Here is a 20989-nt window from a genome sequence, read left to right as displayed (position 1 = left end):
TTAGGGCCAGTATCAGAACATCCGTGGTCATTCTGATTTTTTCTGTGTTTTTCATGATAGCAATACAGCCTAGCAGATGAAATAGAAGCTGCAAACACGTACACAGTGTTTGCCCCAAATAATGATGCCATCAAAAATTACCTAAGGGACAAAAAGTCTACTCTGGTATGTATTATTTACATGACAAGTCTTAACAAATCAATGTTTCATTTCAATTTCAAGTGGATTGAGTGAAAGGTGACAGAAATAGGAAAAGGGGTTAGTTTTCCAGAAATCCAGTAAGTTTGATTTTGTTTTTAATGGCAGGAGGTGAGGAGGGGTGGATCCATCTATATTTTCCTGGCTTTCTGGAAGAGTCTAGCTATTTGTTCTGGGTTTTGTCCCTCTCTTAATTAAAACAATGCTAATAATAGCCAAGACATTTCATCAGTAGACTTTTTTTTTTTTTCCTTACATTAATAATGTCACAAAACACTCAGACTCTTTCTTAAGACTATCCAGATGTTTGCCCCCATCAGTCCTGGGCTCAGTCCCTGAGCCACTTTGCACCAATGGTTTCTAGTCCTGGCTTAAAAGTACTATTGGTCAGTCCGAGGGTTGTGCTGAAGATGGCTCAGTCCAGCTTGGTAGAAAAGCATCCCCAAGCAAACCCCATTGCTGCTGCCCCTCTCCTAGGAGCCCCACACAGGGCTGGTGCCCAGCCTGGCTGCCAGCTCCTCCTCTTGCCCCTGTGGCTGCCCAGCACAGACATAGCTACCTCCCCTGCTTGGCACAGGCCTCATTTCCAGAACCAGTTTATATTAATTTGACAGCGCACCTCTGGCCAGTTTAATATCCTTTATTCTTATGCCAGCACTGTGCTTTAGCTGAAATAACTTCTCTGTTTCTCTGACATTTATGCTCTGAAGCATTTACAAGGCCAAGCAGCCTTTTCAAGCCTGTCAGTCTCCTCTCAAGTTAAGCTATCAATTTCCTGAGTCATCCCAGCAGTTCTCTTCCCATTTGCTCCAGTTTGAAATCTCTTTATTGAATACAAGTATCTAGAATCACACCTAGCAGATGAAGCTTCACTGGTAACTCATACAATGACATTATTACTTCCCCATTGCTTCCATACTTACCCTGACACATTATGTCCCTATTTTTGTGGTCTCCATAAACAGAAGGAAGCTGAGGAACACAGATTTCAAATGACTCGCACCAAAACATTTACTTCAACTGGCAGATCCACAGCAAAAGTTATGAATAATTCCTCACTGGAAGAATTCACACACAATCAAACTAAATCTGCTCAAATGACTTCTGAAAGCTAGTTCAGTTAGTTTCGTGACACAACAATATAATTTCTGCATCACTATAAAAAGCATCTGTAAGTGAAACCTTGGTATGTACCTAGCTTTAAGACATCCATCCCATTGGGTTTGGGGTTTTGTTGCTTTTAATATTAGTTAAATACACAATAAGGCAGCTAGAAAAACAGCAAAGCCTCTGTCTCCCAGAGCTTAGGCCAAAACATTGGCTGAAATCACACATACAAACATTTCCAGGCTCAGGCCTTCAGCATCTAAACAGCTCTAAATATGCCATCTTTCTTCAACTCCTTTCACAGAATATGCTCTGTTACTAACTGTGAGTGGTTGGAATTTTTTAGCAGTCCGTCAGCCCATCCCGCAGTGCTTTGGCGCTGCTGAGTTAAGGCAGTGAATAGGAGAGAAGGGGATCTGAAGAAATGTGTTTAATTTTGTCTTGTCTTTGAGTGAAGTAAAGCCAAGCAATGACTAATAGTTCAGGCTTATGCTGTCCATATTTTTCTTATCTGCCCCTGTTAGGCAGTTAATTAATATATCTTATGTGTATGGAAACAAATACACACACACACAAATCCTTTTCATTTCCACTGCTATGCACTTACCAGTATGTTCTGTCTTTCTTCCATCCTCCCACCTTGTCTGGTGTGGCTATCTGACAAAGGAAATCAGAAAATAACTGTAAGGTTAATTCTGTCTGAGCTTTCTTCTTTTAATATAGCACATCAGGAGAACTCTGCCTCAGAGGGAAGAGTTTGGTGCAGTGAAGAGACCCCATTTCTCGACCTGGGGGAAGAAAGGTTTTGTTCAGATAGAGTGGTGGCTTCTCACTCTGCTGGTGATAAATGATAGAAATGAAGGTGATGAGAGTTAACTTTTCCTCCAAATCATCCAAGTCAGAAGGATTAAATAGAGCTAGGCAGTGATAGAGGCCTACGCTTTAGTAGATTAGATCGACCTTAATTCACATCGTCTTGCCTGCAAATATTTTTTTGTCAAACCTATGGAAACAAAACAGAATGGGTATCACCTGATGAGATGTAAAGATCAGCATTACATCACTCTGGACAAAGCCAGGCAACATCACAAATATCGCAGCCTGAGGTTGTGTCATGCTTTCAAAAGCTTTTGAAGGAGCTGATGGACAGGAGCAGTATGAACATTCGGAATGCAACAGTATTTCTCACAAACATTTATTTTATTGCAAATACATATGAGCTGCTGTGAGACGAGATCTGTTGGCTAAACAGTCCTCACGTATACAAAACCCATTCCACTTCTACTTTCTCCTCCAAGTCAGGGAGAGCTGTGGGAGTCCCCTGCCCTGGAACAAGACACAGAAACCTTGAGAAGCCCTCACCAAAAAATTGATATACAAAGAATAATTTCATAATATCCATGAAAATGAATATAAACCAGCAATGAGTTGTAGAAAACTTTCCAATTAACAAGTGTGGCTATAGCACTTTGACTGAGGGTGACCTTAAAGCTTTCCCCTCCCCAAAAAAACACAGAAAAAACCTTTTGACATACCCTATATGACAAAGTATCGTGAACTTTCATTTATACGCTTTTCAGGGGGTCCACAGGAAAAAACGATGCGTAAGGAGAAATCTGTCAGCCAGCCCTATGCACAGAAAGGGGTACTTCCAGACATAAGTAAACCTTTGGTCCCTCCAGTTCAATAGTCTTTCCTCCTCCATGGCTGACAGAAGTTGCTCTATGACAGGAAAGCAGACGCTCAACAGTAAGAAATCTGAAATAGTCTGCCCAGTGTTCTTAAGTTATTCTGAATTTCTTCTTAAATTCAGGCAATCTATGTTTGGCTTATGCCCTAAAAGTCTCATATGCTAAATGACTATTCATACTTTTTTTTTAAAACGTAACTCTGAATTTAATCATGTGTTTACAGGATGAGGACCATATCCGATATCATGTTGTGCTGGATGAGAAGCTCCTGAAGAATGACCTGCACAATGGCATGCACAGGGAAACCATGCTCGGGTTTTCCTATCAAGTTGGATTCTTCCTCCACAGCAGCGAGGTACCATTGTCTGCACTTACTCAGAGAAATAGGTTTCCTGCTTTTTCCTGATCCAAGCTTCAATTTTAAACTGATATACAGCCAAAAAAAAAGCCGTGCACCCCATATTAGCCTCTGGACTTAAGTCGCACAAAAGATGGCACTAAGATGCAATGCCTTGCTCAGACCTGCTTAATTCAAAGTCAGCCTGGAAGGGATTTTCGATTGGATTTTATTTCAGTTATGCTGTCAAGTTCTAGCATCACATTTTAGAAGAAATTGTGGACTTGCATATCTAGCAGCTACAAGCCTGCATCACAAAGCAGTCATTAATTGAACTTCCAAGAGCCATTAGAATCCTGCCTTCAATTATAAAATGCTAATTCTATTTTCTGTGGATTTACTCCACTTTCAATCCCAAGAGCTCAAAGCACTTGGCAACATATACGAATTGCTCTTCAAAACCACTCATTAGAGAAGAAGTCAAGGCATAGAAAGATTAGGTGACCCCCTCAATTCGGTGGCATAGCCAGGAAGGGAACTTAGCCCTTCTTTGTCTCAAAGCTCCCTCAAGGCATAGGCAAAGGAGGACAGAAAGCTCCTCACGAACAGTTTTGGCCCTACTGCTTGCTGTGCTCATGGCAGAATCTTGGAAAAGCATCTGCTCTGGGGGCTGCCACTGAAGAGGGCACAAGGGGAACATGGGGTAGCAGCCCTTGCTATTATATGACAAAGCCCTCCTTGAAGGAGCTGCTGCTGGGAGGTCTCCCCTGCAGCTCCCATATGCCCCACAAGCAGCAAACCCCCACACTGGGTTTCTTCAGGCTCTTTCCTCAAACCCTGCACCTTTACACCCTGCAATGGGAAGAGAGGCACTCTGGCTGCCCCTTCACATCCCAGCTAAGAAACTTGAACTGGCTGCTTCTCATCTCATGCCCTCCTTCACTTCTACACCCAATCCAGCACCAACTGGGATGTAAGCAAGTGCTTAAAGTTAACTATGTTCTTAAGTTTTCCTGAAGCAAGACTTGCACGTTGCTCCTTCTTTCACTTGCTACTGCTCCAGTTACCATATAACCTGAAAAGCTCTGCTGCCTTCTAACTGATTGCTTTTCTTTTGCAGCTGTTCGTAAATGATGCACCTATAAGCTATGCAAATGTTGCAACAGACAAAGGAATTATTCATGGATTGGGAAAAGTCTTGGAAATCCAGAAGAATAGATGTGATATTAATGATACTGTGATCACTGTAAGTTGGTCCTCTTTGTATAGGTGCTTTAAGGAGCGTTGTAGAGGTCATTAGCAAAATACAGCTAAAATGTACAGGATACATTATACTGTGTTTGCTGGTAAGAGATGCATGCATTTTCTATGAAGATATTCCTAGCAGATTTTTGGCATCCTATTGAAACTGCTTTGATCCTGCAGTTAGGGTACTGACAATCTGGATAAGATATAATTAGAATGGCACAGGAATAAGTTTATTCCTGAGGTTTAATTTTCAGAAAATAACAACAATGCACTATTTTAAAACATCTTCTTAGCCAGGCCACTTGTTTATAATGTAAGCAAGTAGAAAATAACTGAAAAAAATGTTTTTCCTTACTAAGAATGTTATCTTTTCATTCCAGATATAGATTACCTCTGCAAATACATATTAACTCCTCTTGCTCTCTGAATGAAGCATTCTCCATCTGTCATGTCTTTTACATATCAGAAACAAATTGTTTTTACCTTCCTCCAAAGAATAGGATGTGGTTTCCTCAAACTGACAGGGAAAAGTTTCCTTTCTGTCTTTTCTCCTAAGTGGGCAAAATAGGACAACAAACAAACAGTGCACTTCCCTACCTATGGAAAATGATACCATGTACAAGCTAGACAAGGAAGACAATGCAAGATTTGTGCTCTGTCTAAAGGAAATTTAAACAGGAACAAACTTTGGGCACCTAGTTCTTTTCCTTGGGATACAGTCCCATGTTTGAATATATTTCACTCTGGAAGCTTTTCCTTAGCTTTGCCCAATCAGGTACTAGGCTTCTCACATAGTTTTCCAGAGGAATAATTTTCCAGGGGAAAACAAAAGACTGATCAGAATCAGAAGGCACTTAAACATACATTTATACGTTATTAAAACAGAGAGAACATAAGTACGTAGTTAAAAAGGAATGACATTAAACATGTGCCTACATGCACGAACTGACCTTACACATGCAAATAATTTGAGGTTACATGTGCACTGACATTTGTAACATAAGATATACCCACGGTACGAGATTTCCCCAAGCTGCTGTTGCCCTTGTGTCACAAGAAATCTGTATCTGAGCCCAGGATTTGCTCCTTATTGTCCTTTCCTTGGGAAGCATTTCCTTAGGAGAGCACAGCAGAATGTCTAATAGAGCTTTCTTCCCTCTTCTGCTTTCCCTTGGGGGAAAACCTCCTTTTGGAAGTCCCTACAGACCTTCTCATGGGGGTGTTCTTCCTTGCTGGACCTTCCAGCTACCTTGACCATCTTTACCAGTCGGGTTATCCTAGGCTATGTGAATCCTGCCTCCCTCTGTGGATACGATTAGGACTATACTTTGATTTCTTTTTAATAGGATTCCTACGATTAGGAATATTCTTTAATTTCTTTCTGTCTGTAGCTCTGTACAGTCTTTATTAACTACATTCCATTGCTGTTTCTGAAGGAAAAGTGCAGGCTTTGTTTGCAGCCATCAAGCTGTCCTCCAGGAACAAAAGAATTGGTAAATATTTTATCATTAATACTAAATATTTTTTGGTAAAAACCGAGCAGAGACATTTAATGCTGCGTGCTTTTAGTTTAATTGCCTCAGTTTCAACAAGAGTTATGCTAGTTACTTTGGCCTGCTACATACATTATTTACAGTCAACAGACCCAATCTACCCCTGATTTAAGCCAGCCTGGGAGCAAGGGAGCAGAATCAGGAGCAGCTTAAAGACAGTGTTGCCTTTAAAAACTAATCACTAGTTGCACTGAGGCACCTGAAGACTCCTCCAACCAAAAAGGTTACCTCTGCCCTACAAAACTGTAAGGGACCTTGAGCATGGTCTGGAGTATGTTTGCAGCAGGAGAAATTACAGAAGCTGGTTTTTGCCCTCTGTGCCATAGATGTACAGAAGGGCAAAGTCAACCTGGCCCCAGCAGTGCTATGGGTGAGAGTCACAAGGAGACTTGGACACTAACAGTTCAGACGACCAGGCCCAACGTATAAGAGCTGTGGATGTTTAGTGGGCCTCTGTGAACCATGATGAGACGTAGAGTCTTTTTCTGTCTAAATTCCTCTGTGAATTTAGTTCCTCTGATGGGATCATACAGCATGTTTTGCCTTTGAACTATCTTTTAATTAGACTAACTGCGTCAGTAATAGGATTCCAAAAGTGATCAAGTTCCTACTACTCCATTAAAATAATTGGCTGGCAGTCAACTAAAGTACAACTAAAGTACTCGTAAGTAAAACTCAAAAACATTAACACTTCATTTATAATGACCAGCTGGATGCTTTATCTGAATCTCCTGACAGGTGTAGAACAAGGCTGGAAGTCTTTGAAAAGTACGCTTTCAGAGTGGTGTCCGGACCTCAAATAAAGTGTATCGACATCTATTTTTGCAGTATTTTAGCATTCAGTTTTCCAAACCGAATTAGGAAGAACAAGAAATGTATCAGAAAGAAAAAAGAAACAAGTTATATTTCAAACTGCAGAAAAGTTTCTGTTCAATTCTGAGCAAAGGCAATATTAGATGCAACTTTTAAATGCCATAGGGCACTGAGCTGAATTGACTATATATGCTTTAGCAAAAATCATTTTAGCTAGTGCTTTCTTATTTCTCAGACTATATCCTTCGATTTCGTAGTGAATATATGACCCGGAAAAAGTAAGCCATGCATAAAGTTAACATCCAGTTTTTTAAAAACATTTAAAAGTAGCTGATCAATATTACACAAAAGTGCAGCTGTTTTTCTGATTTCTGTTCAGGCAGGGGAGAAGAAATATTGTATCCTTTCTGAAAACAGGAGAATATACACCATCCAGATTGGATGCCAGCCAAAATGTGCAAAAACCGTAATTGTGAGTATTTAACATCGTTCCTACTATTTGTATTGCAGTAAAATCCAGGAACCCCCATCCCTGAACCCTACCCGCCTTGTGTTAAGTCACTATACATGCAGTAGATATAAGCCACTTCCTGACAAATATATTTCTAGGCCTTTTATTTGGCCGGCTTCCGGGTCCAGCCCAGACTGGAGGTTAAAGCCTGCTGATTGCGGCAGTAGCGGAACAGCAGGGAGCTGTGGCAGTACAGAGGGAGAGGGAGTTAAAGGAGGGCAGTGCTGCCCTTCACCATAGCACTCCTTCAACTTTTCCCCGGGTCAGTGGTGGTCACCCGAGTTGCACCAGGGACTGGGACTGGTAGTCAGAGCCCAGCCACAGTGACGAGCAAGGCCAGGGGGAGCAGACACTATTGCTGAAGCTCTGCAAAAAAGACAGTTCCCTGGCTCATCCATGCCCAGGAGACCACATCTGCCTGCTGTGTGCTTTCCAGCACACCTGGATGGGGCCTCTGCTACCCCGATTCTGACCTCCAGGACAATACTTCTTTGTTTTCAGACCAAGGAGTGCTGTGCAGGTTTCTTCGGGCAGCAATGTCAGCCCTGTCCCGGGAAAGCAGGGAACGCCTGCTTCGGGAATGGCGTGTGCGTGGACGGCATCAACGGCACGGGTGCATGCGAATGCGGAGAGGGGTTTGTTGGCACAGCCTGTGAAAGCTGCGTGGAAGGCAAATACGGCCACAACTGCGATCAAGGTATTGAGTGCCTCTGAGCCACACAGACACCTTGGCTGACCTTGTCAAACAGTTGTATCACTAGCAGCAGTTCAAGCTTTAAGGAAAACGCCAAGTATTGCAAGATTTAAAATTAAGTCACCATGATTACCAACCTACATATTCACGTTTAAAAATAAGGTGTTTTCCCTCAACTTTCCATCTGACTCAGGCAAAGTCCCTTGATAGTTCTCTGAGGGAAAGGTATAAACCTTTCCTTTAGTTCTTCTAACTGTATCCATTCAAGATCCTGGAAAGTGACATCTTTCTCAAGGTAATAGTCCTGTCATTAACTCATTTTCTTTCTCCATTATGGTATTTTCTCTCGTATCCCTTGTTCAGAGAACTCCTTGCTTACGGACAACGTCTACTAGTCTTGCAGATTACAGCCCTGACAAAGCATTCAACATGGATAATCCTCTTTAACACCGCTTTTTCACCAATATTTTCCTGTTAAAATGTAGGTTTCAGTTCTTTTATTTGGGAACAGAGGAAAGATAAGATTCTCAATTTAGATTTATTCTGTAGGAAGAAGCCAGTAGGCACAAGCCAAAAAACATTTCTCTATACAGTTTAGAGCACAACTGGCAGAAGGTGCAATAAGCAGAATATCTTTGGACCATTCTCCTGCCCTTTCCATCACTGACTTGCTGTGCACAAGCTGTTATCCCTCGTGGTGCAAGTGATTTTCCCCCGACCTCTCCCCACAGTGTGCACTTGTGTCCATGGGAAATGTAACAGTGGGATTGATGGGGATGGCTCCTGCGAATGTGACATCGGTTGGAGAGGAGTGATGTGCGAGAGCGGTGAGTGTCATCTCTCCTTTCTCTGGGGAAGGAAGTGGGCGTTTTGGAAAATGCTGGAACTGCAGCCATGATCAGATCCTAGTGCAGAAGGTCCACGAGGACTACCAGTTACCAGCAGCTTCCCATACACAATGAAATAAGGGCAAAACACTGGTATATTCAGGCCTGTGCTCAAGGAATTGATCCTCGTACTAACAGAAAGCCAGCTGAGTTATTACTCATCAGACTTAAATGCATTACTTAGCTAATTATCTAGATGTGTCACACACTGTCCCAAAAGAATATCACATTTGTTAAGAATGTATATTTTGCAGAGCAGGGTTGCCTAGCACATTTTGATCCTCAGATCAAAAGCCTCTCAGGTGTTTCAGTCATTCAGTCTAGCTATACGATGTTGGATATTAATTTATGTTCTCTCCTTCATATAATAAAAACTGCCAAGTGTATCAGTTTCTGTTGATCTAGTATGGCTACTATAACTGATTAAATTATGTTATCATATAAAATATATGTAATACCCATTTCAAAACTAATTATTTTGTGTAAATAGTATGAATATTATAAGTTAATGTTAAATTTTAATTGTATAAACACACTAACAGTAATATTCAATACCTATTTTAAATTTACTCAGGGAAAAACAGTACTCAAAGGAACTGTATAGTTAATGTTGATGGAACTTCAGTGGGATCTGAGCAACTTTCAGTTCCTTTCAAAAATCTAAACTTATATAATTAATCCCCACGTGCAAAACTCACCTGAGTAAAGATGAATAACAAGTGAAATACTTTCCTAGTGATATGATGGCACACCTCTTCCTCACCACAGAATTTAAATGGTTCCGAATTATCTGTACACACAGAGTCGTTTAGCCAAAGGGAGGGCTGGCTTCCTTCGGAGAGAGAGAATCCCTAATGGAAGAGCAACAGACTCTAGCTCTGTGTGGTGGTAGTAAAAGAGTGGGAAACTAGAAGGCTATTGACCTGAAAGGCTCTGATCCCTGCTTTGTTTTTTTGTGTTGCAGAAATCAAAGATGATGCATGTAACACCTCATGCCATACCAGTGCTAAGTATGTATGAAATCTGCTTATTTGGAGGAGTGGGGAGAGAAAGAGGGTCCTTTGCAAAGCAAAAAGCAATATTACTCTTCAGCAAGATTCTCCACAGCACAGAAAACACTGAAATTTTCTGCTCCAAGGATAAGGACAGAGAAAGTGTCAGGACACTCCTGCAGTAGGAACAAGGCAGAAGGAACAGAGCTGAGAGAGAAACCCAAGGGAAAAGCCGTAGAGAATAGGGATCACTACTCCTGTTGCTGCCATAGAAGGGAAGGATGCAGGCAGTTACTTATGCTGTCGAAAAGGGGGTTTCCCCAGAAATTGCTGCTACTGTGCATACCCTGTTTTTCCTACAGCATCAGCAGGCCTGCCTTTCCAGGGATCTGGCGTGGGCAAAGCAGGTGCAAGACCACAGTCTGCTGGGGCAGTTGCCACCTTCAGCTTTGCTTGCAGCAGTGCATAGTGCTCATATTTCCACAGGCTGCACCCAGGTTACTAACTCCCTCCTGAGGTGTCCAAAATTCTGACAACTTGCAATGCTCCCTAATTTTCTGGAGCCTGGCACCACTTGGCAATGTTCATATGATATTCATGAACCAGGCTGAAAAGTTCAAAATGTTCATGTTAAAAGGGGAAATAAATGGGATGCTGCGGAAAGAAAAACGTGAGATATGTCCTAAAATGCACTATACAAGAAAATAGAATCTTCAGCACTAAAGAGAAGAGGGGGACAGGGTCACAAAGGTGGATTTCAGAAGTAGGTTTTACCTGCCCCTTCTGCTTCCTCCCAGCATCATCACAAGCATAGCTAAGAAAAACCATCAGCACTAGGGACTACACCAAAAGGAGCTGCATTTGACAAGAAACATCTCTCCTTTTCTCTTTACGTCAAAATGTACCCAAAAAAAATGCTCTCTGCTGTCTAGCACTAATACAGTGAGACTGAAACCAATTTTCACAGCAGCAAGTTACCTCCAATTCAGCCATTTACTGAAGTGCACTCACTCCGTTGTTGACCAGACAGCAAGATTTCTGTAACTGAGACACCAAAAGAACAGGGAAAGATAATTGGAATGTCACCTCATTTTTTGGCAACAATTACTTTATAGCAGCAGAGAAATCAGAGACAAAACCCCTTTTCCAGGATATAATTCTTTCTCTCTCCTTGTGTGACCTGTAGTTCATAGCAGTGATATTTCACCAGGCTTTTTGGAAAAATTCCTACTCTCACATATACTCAGTGGGATCCCACACTTGCTGGGGTCAAGATTTAGTTTCTGACAGTAAAAGCAGATTCTTACCCATCCACAACTGTATTCCTGTATGTTCTAGGACTAGACACAGGCATGACAGAAGTGGGGGAAGAGTGGGATCGTACTTGTAATTCTGTGGCATTGTCACATGATAACAGCAGGCAGCAATCCCTATATTGACCAGTGTTTATGAGGCAGGAAAACACCACTTGCATACAGTCAAACTTTCCAGAAAAAAAAAAAACTTTAACCTGGGGCCCCCAAAAGTCTGGCTACAATTCCTGGGCATCAGCTGTACTATGTTCTTCGATAAACTACACGTGTGCACAAAAAAAAATTTTCCACGCAGTTTTTGGCTAAGCAGGAACACACATTTCTGGTGTTCAATGCGAGAAGATAGGACAGTTCCATGCCCAAAGCATACTGTTCAATACTGAAAATAAAACATCCAAAATACATTCTGTAAGTTTGATCTAGGTTCATGTTAATGGTTATAACTACATCATACCGTAAGATTAAATACCTCCTTATTTCTATGCAACATTACCTTCAGAACAATACACAACAAGGACTGTACCAGAGACGTGACTACTTTTTTCCCCTTATGTCGTTTCCCTCCTTTCACTTCTGTAGCTGCCTCCTTCTACCGAATGGCACTGCCTATTGCAAGTGTGCAGCTGGGTTCAAGGGCAACGGGACATTCTGTGCAGGCAAGTGGACTTTGTTTCCTACCTTTTGAAAGAAAATGCCTGAAGCACTCTGTGGTGATGGTGAGACGGAGGAGCTGGTGAGAGATGAGCACTTCCCCATACACTGAGTTAAAAAACAGGAATTGCTGCCAGATTGCTCAAAATGAATAGAGTGCAACAGGTGCAGGTTCACAGCAAGCAAAGGACTCAAAATCTCCAAGCTGCAAGGTATTGTGCTAATGGAGATCAGAGAACAGGCAAGATACTGTACACAGCCTAGGCCCCATTTTTTGTAGAGCAGTGATGTCTGGATTATGTGTTTTTCTCCTTTTCCAACAAAGCCAAACAGAGGCCAATTCAGGGTACAATAGCACTTCTAGCTATTGGAAGCTATGTAGTCCTGTTATATTGTCAGCTTTCTGAACTTGCACAGATTTCTGGGATGACAAGATCAACTTTGTTAGACAACGAACCTCAAAAAGAGGCAATTGCAGCTTATCCTAGGCGTTCTTCTGAGAGTATGGGATATCCAGATTTACAAATTAGCCTTCCTGCTGTGGTGATTGTAATTAATTTTTATAGTTGCTCTACCTAATTCTTAGTTGATTAAAATACTAATGCTCTTAGGAACAGGAGCATATGTGTCTAATAACAACGGCTAGCAGGGTCCTAATACAAGATCTTAGCACCCCTTACTCTGGCTGCCTTGCTTTTCTCTTCTGACACAAATCAAGCAAAAAGCCAGTTTAATCTACTGATGGGAAACACTCCACATGCAGGAAGTCCTAGGTGACATAGATCTCTTATAGTGCCTCTGTACTCACCTTTACTCCCCTATACTGAATTATTCCTGTGCAAAAAGGATTATGGGACAGGTCATCTCCCCAGTCTACACATTCCAGCTGCTGAAACAGGAATCTGAGGTTATTTGAAGAAAAAAACAAAAAAACAAAAAACAAAATACAAAAAAAGAGCTGGTTTCATTAACGCAGGAGATCAGAAAAGGCTCCTATCCTGCTGTCTGAGTAATTAAGCAAGGTCCATTTGCAAGCCTCTGACTCATCTAGAATTGCAGAAATGGCACACGTTTGTGTTTGAATAACCCAAGGGCTGCAGAACCAAGATTTAGAGAGACCCACATGTTTCTGCTTCCCTGTCCCTCATTCCTCATCCAACTAGGACTTTTTGTCACAGGAGGGCCAGACCTCCTGCAAGGCAAGGCCACTTGATCTGTGCAGAAAAGGGAAAGCTAAGGGAAAGCTTCAAACACCCCTCTAACCTAATTAGGAACGTGAAGGATCCTTCTTTATTGCTCTAGTTAGAAGGTGCAGAATGAGAAGATGGGAAGTTACTGAGAGCCAGTCCTGGATGAATTCTTACTTTCCACATTCCTCAGCTTTCCCTCTTGTTATCAGTAATGAATAGTAAATATCTAGCACTAATGACATCTATGGACTCTTAAATCAGAAAGGTTCGTTGTTCAGAAAGTGTCAGCACATCCCTTTAAAAGATGGAGAAGACTTAGTCTGAAGAGAAAGCCATTTAAGCATATTGGTTTAATTTGGCTTTTTGTCACTGTTCAGCTATTGATGCTTGCGAGACCAGCAATGGAGGCTGCTCTGCCAAAGCAGAATGTAGAAGAACAACACCTGGAAATAGAATCTGCATATGCAAGGCTGGGTACACCGGAGACGGAATAGTCTGCATTGGTGAGCGTTCACCACATCTCTCATATCACAAGGAGGGAAGGTACAGCAGTGCATCGTTCTGTAGCTGGGAAAAGATCCATCTAAGACTCAGGATTGCAGTTTCCTGATACTATAGCCTCTGATGCTGAAGGCATATCAACACTCTTGCCAGCAACACCACGTGGTAGATATGACTAGCAGGACAGTATAACACCAGAGCTAATAAGGCAGACCTGCATCTCTGCAGAGATAGCCCAGTGAGTAGCAGCGTGATACACCCACGCTTCTCTGACCATTGTAGACTGAAAGAGTCTGGTACCATACCTCCCCATGTACCATTCTAAACACACTGACTGCAGGGGTTTAGCCTTTACCAAGGCAACTACAAGACCTAGACTGAGGTATCAAATAGCTAAGACAGTCTCACCGATTCATAGTTTTCATAATCTGCATGCCCAGTACGCTTTACTTCTGAGAACCCAAGAAGGAAGATAAGTCACTCTTTTTGCTACTGTTTCTGTTTTATAAAGAAATCAACCCTTGTTTGGAGAACAATGGTGGCTGTGATAGAAACGCTGAATGCACCCAAACTGGACCCAATCAAGTAAGTACTCCACCAATGCAAATAAATAGGACTGGACTGATCATTTCCAGTTGGGTAAAAGAATTTCCCCATCTGAACTTATCTTTTAAATGGAAAACTGGGTTTTGCAACAACAAAAATTCTGACAAGATGTATGCTCCCTTCAGAAATGCGCTTTTTGAGTGGGGGAATGGGGAACACAAACCTGAAAAAAGATGTATTTGGTAGAAGAAATCCAAAAATGTAGAGGCAAACAATGTTCTGATGTTTCAAGCCAAACCCAAAAGTGTTTTTCTCCTTTTGGAGGTTTTCATGTGAAAACCTGTCAGTTTGAAAATGTTACCAACTAAGGTTTCTTCTATTGTTACAGAAGCTGTCTGTGGAAAAATTCTATTTCAAACTAGCCCTTCTCCCAGCATTGCTCAAATGCGTGCACAGAGACAAAACAGGCTGAATCATAATTCTCACATAGTCGTTCACTCTTTCAACATTCTGTGACCATCATGAAGAAATACCATATAGTCTCCAAAGAAACAGAAGTAAAAAAGACTCAGGGGAAAGAGGAGAAAAATTGGCCCAGGCAATCACATTACACAGATTACCATTTCTATTTTTATAACAGTTCCCAAAGAAGCTGGACTCCCTGATTGCAGCACTTATTATCATCCCTCTAGTTTCATACTGGCTATTGGCAGGACTGTAATCTTCCAACACGCACTGCACAGCAGTATTTCTTCTGGAGCAAGGCAAAAAACAGATCAGCAGTCAGAGTCCGATTCCTGCCTTCCAGTTGCCCAGGGGAGAGGAAAGGGCATAATCCCTGTCAGCTCTTGTTGCTGATGCTGATTAATTACCATTGTGCTTTGACTGTCATTTGCAAGTCAGCACGTTTCTGGTGGGAGCACAGAGCTGCTTACTCCTTCCCTGTCCATCTGGACAAGATGAGTGATGGTTATTCTCTTTCCTGACATGGTCACTGAGGATAGAAGTAGTAGCTACAATATGATTATGGATACTTCCTTATCCATGGGAATAAAGTTGACACCAGAGCAGTAATAACCTCCATTACAAAATCCCATCACTGTACAGCCTAAATTCTATACTAGAAATGCTTGTGCTTTCTAAAGGAGTTTGAGTCATCCAGATGTATAAAATATTGCTATTACACTGCCTAGCAGTTTTGTTTCTGCTGCAGAAATCTCCTCCAAAAGTTCTGTCTTCTACACCTTACATATGAATTCTAACCTGAGAGCCATTAAGCAGTGAATTGAAGAGCAGAAGTCATTTCTTTGTAACCATGTTAATTTTTCATCAACATGATAATTGAAAGTACAAAAAAAGAGTGATCAGAGTAAGCACTGAGTGTATTGCCACTGAATGGGAAGCTGAGTAGTAACATCATGACACAACTGTGTTTTGTAGAGGTGTTTATAGAGATATTTCAAAGCTCAAAAAAAAGAAGGGGGCGGCGGGGGGGGGGAGAGGAATATCAACCAGTAAAAATGAAGCAAGGGAAACAGCTTAGGCTTTTAGCCAGTTTTGCAAGGAGGGTAAGCGTGTGGAGGTGGAAGAGGTCATTTCAAATAACCAGAACCGAGAGGGTGGGGGTGGGGGGGAAGGGGGGAGAACGATGGAGAGGCAAGGGAAAGAGCAGATAGAGCCTGTTGGAAACTGTCACCTTTCAATGTATACATGTTTGCTATTTTCATTTTGTAGGCAGCATGTAATTGCTTGAAGGGATATTCTGGAGATGGTAAAAAATGCACATATATCAGTCTGTGTTCACAGGTAAGTAACATTTTAAGTTCTTGTTATAACCATTACATTTTGGGGTTTGGCATGCATTCAGAACTCAGATTTGAAGAATACCCCCTCTATGCCCAGAATCAAAAAATTGGCTAAGCCCATTCTTAGTTCAATATATGCTTTAGCGCTGTCACTATTTCAGAAACTAAGTATGCAGTCAGGGCTTTTCCTGAATCACAGCCTGGATGTAATATGAGTCAGGACTTTGACTCACCACCAAGTCAGAAGAACAACAACTTTGGATCAAATCTAGAGAAACAGACACTAGTCTGTACTCGTTAAATATAAGTCATGTCTTCTCAGCAGATTTTTTTGTCATTGCTAGAATTCATCTAGAAAGCTACTATCTAAATTTGCATTTGGGACCTAGAGGGCTTACCAACATTTTAGTTTATATGAGAAGAAACGCAGGGGTTTTTGACAAGACACAATTAAAGAGCCTGATTCATATGATATAGCAGAGGAGAAATGTAGTCTATTACATGGACTAATAGTAATGCCAAAAATGACAATGCCAAAAAACCAAAGGTTCAGCTTGTTGACTCTCAGGGACAAGTTCTAGTTATTCTAGGAGCCGGGTGTTTGGGAACCAAGAGAAGAGTCTATTGTAGGTCAAAAACTCCATTTAATTACAATATAAGATGGGGGTGGGCAGAATCAGCCCTTGCATGTGATTTGAGACCGCATCTGTGCAATCTGGAAGACAGACATGATCAGATATCAGCATACACATCCCCTCTCTGTCTAAACTATTTATGGTCAAATCAGAGTATCAAGTCCTCACATTGCCAGGTCATTACTAATGAAATCCATTCCCCAGGCAAAGAGTTACCATGGGGCCTGGGTACATCTAGGATCCCTGGAGTATATATTTTTACCAGTGGACCCGGCCTGCATGCTCTCCTGGGGCAATGCTACCGCTAAACAATTGAGGACAGGAGCCCCAAGGCCCCTACAGCTGTTCACAAGCTGCTCTCAGGAGAATTCCCAAACACATCCTTGCACACACATTGTATGGGATAGCTACACTGCAAACTGTGGCACAGAGTAGGGTTACCCATGGCAGAGAAGACGGAGCTGGGTGGAGGGAAACAGAATGAAAACCTTACTTAAGGAGAAAAACATAAATGAAATTATTCTCCACACAAACCACTTCCCTTCTTTCCCTCCACCATAAACTAATCCAGGACTGCGTGTGGCATTCCCCATCCTGTCCGTCATTTAGTACCACAGGCTGAGAATTAACCACGTTAGTCGTTGCATGAGCTAGTTCATCTTTGCAGCACCAAGATCCTCTGCTTTAGCCTCATTGCTCTGCTTCTTGGCAGGCTGCAGCAGGGACATACTCACTTTTCTGTGTGCTCTGAGCACAGAGACAGTAACTCCCACTCTCCCAGCCTGAGCTGCCAACAGACTTTCTCTAACCTTAAAAGGTTGCAGAGATGGAAGAGTGAGGGCACTGAAGACAGAAGCCAGAGGAAAGAAAGCTCAAAATTATGAGCTGCTGCTTTCTATTGTTCTGTGTAGGCTTTGTTCCAGCACTTCCACCTAGCTAGTTATGCCATAAAAAGGGTGGTTTTGAGGAGGGTCACTGAGAAACCAGAGGCTAGTCTGGCTTTGCTATGACCAAACCTCTGTGCAGCAAAGCTTTGTGGGAAGCTTTGATGAACCCAAACTGCCAGCAATACACCTAGACCTAGCTAAATAAATAGCAAGTTAAATCCAAACTCAGTACTTATGGCCAGGACTTACTATGGCCTGTCAAGTTAGGCCCCAATGGTAGCTTCGAAAGGAGCTTTTGCTCCTACCCAGGGCCCATGGTAAAGGATCCCAGAGATGGCTGGCTGCTGAAGGGACACCAAGAGACAAGCGCATGAAGAGAGAGCAAGGTGGTTTCTCATTTTTTCCTGGTTCCCTCACAAGCCCAGGAAACAAACTTATTTTTAAACTGAGGTGCTATCCATCTCATTTGTGACTTGGAAGAGCCCTGCACTCCAGGGTGTTGCTCCTGGGTAGGGAAGCGTACCCCTTCAGCACACAGAGGTCTCCAGAGACACGCATTCAGGTGAGATGGCCACGGCCACTCCAAGCCCAAGGCTGTACTAGCAATGCGCCAAGGGGAAGACAAGAGTTGTTTTAGAGGAAAGCATATGTGGTAGTTCCCTGTTCCAGCTGGCCTGGCTTATCAGACAAAGAACAATAGACAGTTTTAAGCTAACGCTGCTCTGGAAATCCAGGCTCCTGGCAACACTGAAGTTATTTACAGCCATGGATAGTTCCCTTCCTTGTAAGTCACTGCTGCCTCAGCAGAGCACCCAAGAATCACATCCCCAAGGCCCAGAATGAGACCTGCCTGGAAATCTTTTGGATCAAATGATAAGACAGTGAACTAAAGCTACAAGGAGGGAGTCAAAACCTATGTCCTATGGATAAAAGGAGACTTTTCCTTTTTAAATGAGTCTTAAACGCTCTTTTCTGTTTATGAGAAAGAATATATATTGTGAGAAGTTTCAACAAGATCTGGTTTCAAAAAGCTGGTGGGATTAAGTCCTTTAAGTTACATACATGAAAATGTTGTGAACTAGATTTGTGTTGTACATCCAGAAATGCAGCATTAAAGTATTTCAAATTTTGATCTTCCAAGAATAACGGAGGCTGCAGCGAATTTGCAATCTGTAATGACACTGAGCTGACAGAAAGGACCTGCACCTGCAAACATAACTACGTTGGGGACGGATTTAAATGTCGAGGCAATATCTTCCAGGTAAAGCGTTGCATGTGTTCACTGTCCCCGATTATTCTTCAGATAGTTATTTAATATAACAGTTGTCTATTGAAACATGCCAACTTTGTCTTTGATAAATTGGTAAATCTATCCCAGAATTTGCAGTAAAGCCTATCCAAAAATACAGGAATGGGAAACTGCAAAATAACCCTAACCACCACAAAGAATCAGGGAATAATTTAGGTTGGAGGAGACCCCTGGAGGTAGTCTGGTCCAACATCCTGCTCAAAGGAAGGCCAGCTTCATAGTTAGATCATGGGTCATGCTCAGGGTCATGTTTAAGAGCAACTAGTTTACACCAGATACTGCATTCAGAGGTACGGCAATTTGAGTACAAAAAGAGTGAAGGCACACATAGTCTTTCATATAACACCGATTGTCACTGTAAATCAAAGACTACACTTTCCAGGTTAGCTGCCAACTTTAAGTTGAAACATATTCAAAACTTGATTTTTCAGAGCATGCTGGCATTTTAAAGGGTCTGATTTTTGAAGTAAAAGTACTTCAAGATTGGCATCCACATTTTTAAAATACTTTCCTAATACAACTTTCCATTACAGTATCTTTGGTATGCAAAAAAAGAAAAAGCATCTTCCTGTAACAACGTCAACCTTCCAGTACTCACAGTCCAGTTACGGGTTTATTTCATGGCATCTCCTTAATAAAAACATAACTTCAAGGAAAAGAAAAACTAAACTGATGGATAATTGTTATGAAAGCAATACTAGGGAGTTAATACTGGCATTTTTAGATTTCAAAGAATGCTATTCTTTGATAGAGCAAGATAAGAAAAGAACAACAGGAACAGTGCAGATGGATAGCTTTTATTCTAGGCCAGAAGTTCCCTAACATCAAACTTCTCCCTTTTCCAAGGGCTGTATTTGTATTCCACAGCTGTTGCTCCAGATTTGCAGCACTGTTACAAAGTCTTGTTGTTCTTGATTGCAGGAACTTCTCAGGGACTCCAAAACATCTAGGTTTTATTTCTACCTAGAGGTAAGAAAAGCTTGAGGGTGTGGTTTGGGGGGGTTTTTGTTTGTTTTTCTCTTGAGGGCATGGGGGCAAGCGAGCAGAGATTCAGTGTGTACCCAACAGCCTTCAACATAATTAGGACTGGACTGGGGTCACCAATCACTAATATTAGAGATGCTCTGCTACGAATTATTAACTGCTGCTAAAACTGCTAGAGAAGTAATAATTAAGACCAATATCCCAGGGAAACTCGAGGCCTCTATGCCAGACCAAATTGAAGCTTTTGCCCATTCACGGTCTGAGATCTTCCAGCATTTCTCTCTCTCAAATTCTGATGTGAACAGCTGTCTACCACCCCCGCTCACCCTGGGTTTTTCCAATTTGACACACCATTTTCAGTCACCCCTCTGAAACATCGCAGGAAGCTGCTACGTGTTGCTAGACAGTGGACATGCTCCTTTATTTCTGACTGTCTTTTGGAGAACAGCAACAGTAATTCTCTGTGTACCCACATGCATTGGGACAGCACAGACTTACACACTGACCTGCAAGTCCACAGACCCATATTCTAGTTTCAGTTCTGCTACCGTGGTAGATGGGCGACTTCATCTCACTTTACTAGAGCCTTCTCTTCTTATTTTAGATTGTTAGTGGTCATCGTAAGGTGCCTGCAATACCCCAGGTCAATTTGTACCTCAAATAGTAATAAATCTACAGCTAGGTACACACGACCATATATCAGCTAACGCCTACACAAATATACGTGTATTCACTTTTGAATATCTCAAGATGAAATGGTTTTTCGTTCTCCCTTGCCCAGGAGGGAATAGCCCTATTCACCTTTCTTATACTTAATATCAGCTGAGAGCTTTCCCTCTTATTCTCCTGTTCATTATTGTACAGGAAATGAAGATTTGGCTTTAAGCTGAAAGAGCAAACAGAAAAGTCTTCTATCTTATGCCTACATATAGTGGTGATGGACAGGACTGAGAAAGTCAGTCCACCCAGTAGAAGAGTTTCTCTCACTCTTGCATTTCAGGGAAACATACTGCTGCATGCAGCAGTATCAGGGCTGCAGACACCACTCCTCATTTGACAGGCTACCCAAGACGCTCTCTGTTTTCTGGGTGAAATCATGTGCATTAATAACTCATTACACTTTACCCCTTTAATTTT

At 41.9% G+C, this 20989-nt stretch overlaps 1 protein-coding gene across 5 annotated transcripts in view; it reads left to right on the top strand.

The window, feature by feature from the left end:
- Nucleotides 1–20989, top strand: part of STAB2 (stabilin 2) — a 96547-nt gene that overhangs the window by 49966 nt on the left and 25592 nt on the right. For all 5 annotated transcript variants that reach the window (XR_011141240.1, XM_068944362.1, XM_068944353.1 and 2 more), the window contains 14 exons: nt 61–165; nt 3220–3351; nt 4454–4579; nt 6018–6074; nt 7327–7419; nt 7960–8155; nt 8884–8979; nt 10004–10049; nt 11924–12000; nt 13563–13688; nt 14198–14271; nt 15967–16038; nt 18701–18820; nt 19790–19837. Coding sequence is in view for 4 of the 5 variants with exons in the window: in XM_068944362.1 (XP_068800463.1) it covers nt 61–165; nt 3220–3351; nt 4454–4579; nt 6018–6074; nt 7327–7419; nt 7960–8155; nt 8884–8979; nt 10004–10049; nt 11924–12000; nt 13563–13688; nt 14198–14271; nt 15967–16038; nt 18701–18820; nt 19790–19837 (1368 nt within the window). In the remaining variant the exon portion in view is untranslated. The remainder of the gene's footprint in view (nt 1–60; nt 166–3219; nt 3352–4453; nt 4580–6017; nt 6075–7326; nt 7420–7959; nt 8156–8883; nt 8980–10003; nt 10050–11923; nt 12001–13562; nt 13689–14197; nt 14272–15966; nt 16039–18700; nt 18821–19789; nt 19838–20989) is intronic.

Source organism: Struthio camelus, chromosome 1, assembly GCF_040807025.1.
Source record: "Struthio camelus isolate bStrCam1 chromosome 1, bStrCam1.hap1, whole genome shotgun sequence".
NCBI lineage: Eukaryota > Metazoa > Chordata > Aves > Struthioniformes > Struthionidae > Struthio > Struthio camelus.
The sequence above is the reverse complement of the archived record's forward strand: the minus strand, read 5'-3'. Positions and strand labels throughout refer to the sequence as shown.